The 7,042-nt window shown below is 36.6% G+C and overlaps 1 protein-coding gene across 4 annotated transcripts in view; it reads right to left on the bottom strand.

Annotated features, from left to right (window-relative positions):
* MTMR2 (myotubularin related protein 2) overlaps nucleotides 1-7,042 on the bottom strand; it is a 113,378-nt gene that overhangs the window by 36,957 nt on the left and 69,379 nt on the right. For all 4 annotated transcript variants that reach the window (XM_035009337.1, XM_035009339.1, XM_035009338.1 and 1 more), the window contains 3 exons: nucleotides 4,928-5,022; nucleotides 4,662-4,772; nucleotides 1,188-1,289 (listed from right to left, as the gene is read on the bottom strand). In XM_035009337.1, the coding sequence (XP_034865228.1) occupies nucleotides 1,188-1,289; nucleotides 4,662-4,772; nucleotides 4,928-5,022 (308 nt within the window). The remainder of the gene's footprint in view (nucleotides 1-1,187; nucleotides 1,290-4,661; nucleotides 4,773-4,927; nucleotides 5,023-7,042) is intronic.

Here is a 7,042-nt window from a genome sequence, read left to right as displayed (position 1 = left end):
AAGAAGGTAGCAGGAGGGGAAGAATGAAGGGGGGGAAATCGGAGGGGTAGACGAACCGTGAGAGACAATGGACTCTGAAAAACAAACTGAGGGTTCTAGACGGGAGGGGGGTGGGAGGATGGGTTAGCCTGGTGATGGGTATTAAAGAGGGCATGTTCTGCATGGAGCACTGGGTGTTATGCACAAACAATGAATTATGGACCACTACATCTAAATCTAATGATGTAATGTATGGGGATTAACATAACAATAAAAAATTTTTAAAAATAGAAAGAAAGAAAAGCACAGAGACCTACCACCAAGATGTATCAAATGCTAACATATCTCCATATTTCCTTCAGATACAAGCTGTTTAGGTTTCTTCTAAATAATCAAAGTCTTTACATAACAAAAGACATCTTCCGACATAATTAAGTAGTTTGACATCACAGATGTCAGCAGTTAAGCAGCTGACGTTAATGCTACATTTTCTAAAACATACTGAATAAACATATTATTTTTTTGGCATGTGATCAGTGTACCAAAGAAGAAAATCTAGTTTATCATTTATGTAGACAGAATGACAGAAACAACTATGATGAAAAGCATTCAAAGAGTCAAAAAACCAGTACTGATTATAAATTTTACTCCCTACTAGCTGTGCCCATATTAATTGCTTACCTGCCCCTGGTTTCAACTCTAAAATAGGGATAAATAATATTTACCACCACGGGGCTAATGTGGAAGTTAGATTACGTAATGTTAATGAGGGAGCACCATTACTAGCAGATAGCAGGAACTCAGCTAAGTATTTGCCCACTCTTTCCTCCTAAAATTGCTAGACTTAACTCTCAGCTCCTAATTAGAAAGATTGCAAATAAATAAATAAAATCTTTAAAAAAAATAAAAAGGAGATTTCAAATCCTAATGAAGACCACAGATAGCTTTTCATCATGGGAACGCCTTCTATAGAAAGATCATATAATTATAGAATGTCAGCGAGCAGGAATGGACCTCAGAAATCAGCTAGTCCAGTCCTTCTCATCTCATACCTAAAAGAAAGTGCTCCCAGAGATTAGATTAGACCTAAATTATGCATCTGGTTTAATGGCAAAGTAGGATCACAAATGTAGATTCTAGGTAGCCTGTAAGTTTCTTTATACTACGCCAAAAATTCAATACACATTTTTCAAAGATAAAAAACTTACCAGGTTATTAGAGACAGGAAATGCATATTTCATTAGATTCTCAAAAATGGATCTTCTTGTTCGCCCCTCAGGTTTATGAGCAAACCGTAAATTCCGAATATCCTAGAAAAGATTTAGGATCCAAGTCATCGATCCCTGTTCACCTTTTATTTAATGAACACATATGGAAATATCTTGTAAAATGTTAAGATCTGTGAATGTGGGATACAAAAATAAGACAACAGCCCCTGGAGGCAGGGAAATCACAATGCCCATTGAAAGAAATTAAAAAAAAAAAAAAAAAAAACCCACAAGGCACTCTAATACAAGGCAAAATTCAGAGGACAGAAATTTTATTTCTGCTTATTTACTCAAGATAGGCCAGTAAAGGAGACACCATCTGAGCAGGTACTAGAGATAAAAGATACTGTATCTGAAGCTCACTATCATGACTGATACACAGCTCAGTGAATGTCCTTTCCCTGTGAAAGCCCATTTTTTGTCATGAATTTCCCTATTAAAAAACCTGATTAGCTCTTGTTATATTTCATAAGTGTCTTTGGTCCTATTATGCCTGGTGATAACTTTCCTACTTATGATCCCTTCCCAGGGCTCATTTTCATTGGATCTTCATAAGTTTCCTGCTACTGGACTGATAGAATCAAACTCTGCTTAAATCTCTTACTCCTTTCCATGTCCAAGTTCTTCAAACATCTCCTGGCAGATAAACTCTCAAATATTTGGTTGATATCATCCTGGCTCTACAGTCAGATCTAAAGCCCCAGGCTCCCTTTTGTTATCTGTCCTCAAGCAATTTTCTATGCTCAGGATCAATGTAGATATTCATGTTCTGGTTTACTGACATCTTAACTGCACTATGAAAAACTTGGGGATTAAGGATAATTTCAAGACTACCCGTCTTGGGGCACCTGGGTGGCTCAGTTGGTTAAGCGACTGCCTTCGGCTCAGGTCATGATCCCGGAGTCCTGGGATCGAGTCCCACATCGGGCTCCCGGCTCAGCGGGGAGCCTGCTTCTCCCTCTGACCCTATCCCCTCTCATGCTGTTTCTCTCTCTCTCTCTCAAATAAATAAAAAATCTTTAAAAAAAAAAAAAAAAGACTACCCGTCTTATCTAAGTGTTTTAATCTAAGCAGAATTCAAAATAGCTTTATTATACCCCATTCTGTAAAACTGAATACAGGAACACTGCACTTTAATGCACCTACAGTACAGGAACAAGTAGGACATTTTATTACAAAGCTGATCCAAAACTAGGACGCTGGCTTTACCTTATTTTAAAACAAACATGTGGGGAAACCTAAGTTGATACCTTGTTTTTCCCTCAGTAAATATCTTTACAACTAGTAGAGATATTCATAATCACTCTGTTAATCACAGGGTTATCTAAAAGTACCATAGACGGGGCCCTACAAATGTTTGGGTTTGTCGATAATGGTCTTGTTCCATGGAAAAAATTGTATTTAAAATGATTAAGATTCCAAAGTCTCCCTCTTTCACGTCCGCTTATATTCTACGCTCTATTTACTATTAGGTTACAGAATAGTGATCAGGAGACAATGTGCTCGACACATGGTTGACAGCTATTACACCCTTCTGACTATGAAGGAAAACACACAGAAATAACTACTAAGTCATTATCTTTATTACTAGATTTATATAACTTTTAAGATTAGCATAAGAAAGTAATTTGAAAGTTAGGCATGTGCTGTTGCTTTTACTTTTGGCACTGGAAGAACAGCAGAGAAAAAAAAATAAGGTGATCTAGAATTGAAATGTGCACGGGTGTTAATTAGGCCATAATGAGAACAGCAACCTATTGAAGTGGCACCAGGTATGAAATATCTATGACTGAATAGAATGATGAAAGTGTAAAAATCTTAAGTTTCATTCAAGTATCAACACATTTAAGGAATACGAGTTAGACATCATCAAAGCAAAACCACAATGGGATCTCTCCTCACACCTGTCAGAATGGCTAAAATCAAAAACTCAAGATGGGGCGCCTGGGTGGCTCAGTCGTTAAGCATCTGCCTTCGGCTCAGGTCATGATCCCAGAGTCCTGGGATCGAGCCCCGTGTCGGGCTCTCTGCTCAGCGGAAAGCCTGCTTCTCCCTCTCCCACTCCCCCTGCTGTGTTCCCTCTCTCGCTGTGTCTCTCTCTGTTAAATAAATAAATAAAATTAAAAAAAAAAAAAAACTCAAGAAACAAGTGTTGGTAAGGATGTGGAGAAAAAGAAACCCTCATGCACTCTTGGTGGGAATGTAAAGTGGTGCAACCACTGTGGAAAACAGTATGGAGTTTCCTCAAAAAAACAATAATAGAACTACCCTACAATCCAGTAATCACATTACTGGGTATTTACCCAAAGAATAGAAAAACACTAATTCAAACAGATACATGCATCCCTATGTTTACTGCAGCATTATTTGCAAAAGCCAAACTATGGAAGCAACCCAAGTGTCCACCAGTAAATGAATGGATAAAGAAGATGAGATATATATATATATATGTATGTATATATAGAATGGTATATTACTCAGGCATAAAAAGAATGAAATCTTGCTATTTGCAATGACATGGATGGAGTTAGAGTATAACGCTAAGCGAAATAATCTAGTCAGAGAAAGACAAATACCATATGCCTTCACTCACATGTGAAATTTAAGAAACAAAACAAATGAACAAAAAAAAGAGAGAGAGAGAGCGACAAACCAAGAAACAGGTTCTCAACTATAGAGAATCAATGGTTACCAGAGGGGAGGTTGGTGGGGGATGGGTGAAATAGGTGAAGGGGATTAAAAGTGCACTTATCTTGATGAGAACTGAGTAACATATGGAACTGTTGATCACTATACTGTCCACCTGAAACTAAAATAACACTGTATATTAACTACACTGGAATTAAAATTTTCTTAAAAAGTACAACAGGTAAATTCTTTGAGTTAAAGAATATTCATGGCAAAGATAAATATGGGGAGGAAAATTAAATGGAGCTGATCATGAGAAAAAAAAGAATAGGAGTTAGGTAAGAAAATAGGGAAGGTCTACAATGTCAAGTTTTCCACACCATTGTTTCAGGAAGCAGAAAAATTATAAGAACTAGAAATAGGAAACAGGCGCTGATGAATGTATCAGAGCCAGTTCTTCCACTACAAAGTCCTATGCCTTAACTGCCCAGCCTTATGTTTCTAATTTGTAAATTAAAGGTAATAATGTCTGTCATGCCTACTTCAGATATTTTGAGGCTCAACATGAAATAATCATTGTCGAAGTACCTTGTACTGGGTCCAAAAGAATTCAAGCCTAATTCATGATAGATCACCTTTTATTACTCCTAAATGTTGTTGTTGTCTTCTAGAATGATGTTCCAGTATGAAATGTGCTTGACAGTTTGGAAACCAGTTTCTACACAAAGGCTCTATTTAATAGAAAGCTTTTCAAACCAAATAAAATTGCATAAATATAACATTTACCTTACACACAGTTTCTAGTCCGTAAGAATTTTCACCTCGACTAGAAGCACCACCAATTTTTTCTACTCTACTTATCACACCAAGAGAGGCATCTAAAACAAATGGGGGATCCTAAAGGAAGGAAAGAAAAAAACAATTAAAACTGAGCAATTGACACTGTACAATTATCTTAATTAGAAATGCCTGAATTAAAAATGATCAAAAATGAACAAAACTGCAAAGAACATACAGATGTATATATAAAAATCTAATCCAACAAGTCTTACCCGTTCCATGCTTTTAAAATATAACCTGTAATTCGTGACAGTCAGAGTTCCTCGGACAGCACCAGTGAATGGACATATATAAGTTACGTCTTTGGCTGCAAAAGCAAAGAGTCCACAATTTACTATACATCATGCACTACTAAAAACTGTACTCTCATCTTTCCACAGGTGAAATTTACTAAAATTCTGACTGCTGTTCTAACCTATGCTCAAAAAATCACAGAATCTGTGTTCCAACAGAACTCAGAAGCCAAATGCAGGCTTCCAACCATGCAGAAATCTGGGAAGGGCAGAAGAGGTAGAGATAACCCCGACCCTCAGACAGGAGACGAGACTAGCCACTATGCCTGCTGTATAAAATGCGTGTGGAAGTTGGAGTAGCGGGTGGAAGGGTAGGAGTAATGGTGGTTAACAACTGCAGATGTCACAAACCACAGTCACCAGTCATCACAGTTTCTAGATCACCTCACCCATCTTCTGGTCAGTCTAATTTGTCAACATTCTTCTAAAAATATATCTGAAATATATATCAGAAACTTCTGACCTGATTATACTTATGGTGAAAATACTGTAAGAGAAATGCAATGTATACGAAATATAATTTCTTAGAAAGGTAATAGTAAAATAAGAGGACTTTATATTCCTGACCAAGCAACTGATGTCAAACTTTGTAGAGAAACAATCACAAGCATTGTTCTATTAAATGATAAATGATGAATCTACACAGTATAATGCTTTTTAAAACATTCATTAATTAAGCAGAATAACTCAGCTACCACTAGCTCAAAATAGTATTTAATATGGTAGAGTTCATAATGCCCACTATAAGCTTTTTTACATCTTAAAATATTTATAAATCCCTGGTATGTCATTATAGCAGCAAATGAGCAAATAAAGGAATATCTTCACCACTCCAGAAAGTAAGGCACAACTAGGAGCAATAAATTGCTAAGAACTTTCCAAGGGGCTTCTGGGAAAATGTAGGGACATAAAATACATTTAATAAGGTATTACAACTTCCTGACTCTGCTTTTTACTCACCACTTTGAAGGACTGAACACTTTGTATGGAATCTGAAATGAGACTGATCTTATAACAAACATTTCTAACCTTCAAAACAGTTCCCTCAGGAATGTTCAAGTATGAGCTACATTTTTTAAATCGTTGTTTCCAATGCATGTTTCATTCAGAGGGACGCTTTTAAAATTAAATAAACCCATCATTATGAAAAGATACACAAACTTGCCTCGCATACACTTTCTTGCCCTTATAAATTTTTGCCTCAAGTAGAAAAGCTTTATTCAATGCTACTAAAACATTTCTAGATTCTTTTCAGAGCCAGTTTTCTTACACAAGAAAATCAACCTCATTCGTCTATATGCTGCCACAAGATATGTCCCTCTTAGCCCCATGGTTTTGTTACATCTTAGCTTTTATTCTAAAATCATGAGATAATACTCATGAAAGTGCTTCCAAAATTGAAAGCACTATACATACATAAGGATTTATATCTATGTTACTATTATCATTGATCATTTGTTCTGCCCCCTTTATCCTTCCTTCTCAGTCTGGTGGCAGCTAAATCACACTGAAGAGAGAATTTGTGCTTAGCAGGGTTTGCACGAAGTAGACAAGAGATTATGACCAGGAACCATATCAGAGCAAATGACAGTAGTAACAACCAGCACTGATGGCCTTGCACTTCAGAGTTTATAAAGTATTTTTCACCTGAGTACCTCCTTTAACCTTCATAACAAACCTTGTATATAAGACCTATAATTACACCTACAAATTTTAGATGAGATACCAGGGCTCAGAGAAGTATAATGAATAGCCTAATATTTCAGAACCAGGAACTGCTAAGATTAAGACTTGAAAGCAGTTCATCTGACTACAAATTCAAATCTCTTTCCATCACGTCATGCAAAGCTAAGCCACTAACACCATCTGACTCCTGTGTTAAAAGGTTAAAATACTGTAGTCTGGGGCTCTCTCTACTTCTGATATGCCCAGGCCACAATACCCTGAGACTGTTACTTCCTTAAAGCATGCTGTTGATGTTCCTAACACTACTCTAACTTTTAAAAAACTAAACTGAAGATTAACATTAGGCCA

Source organism: Mirounga leonina, unplaced genomic scaffold (assembly GCF_011800145.1).
Source record: "Mirounga leonina isolate KUSES-001 unplaced genomic scaffold, KU_Mleo_1.0 Mir_153, whole genome shotgun sequence".
Lineage (NCBI taxonomy): Eukaryota > Metazoa > Chordata > Mammalia > Carnivora > Phocidae > Mirounga > Mirounga leonina.
This window is presented reverse-complemented; position numbering and strand designations above follow the sequence as displayed.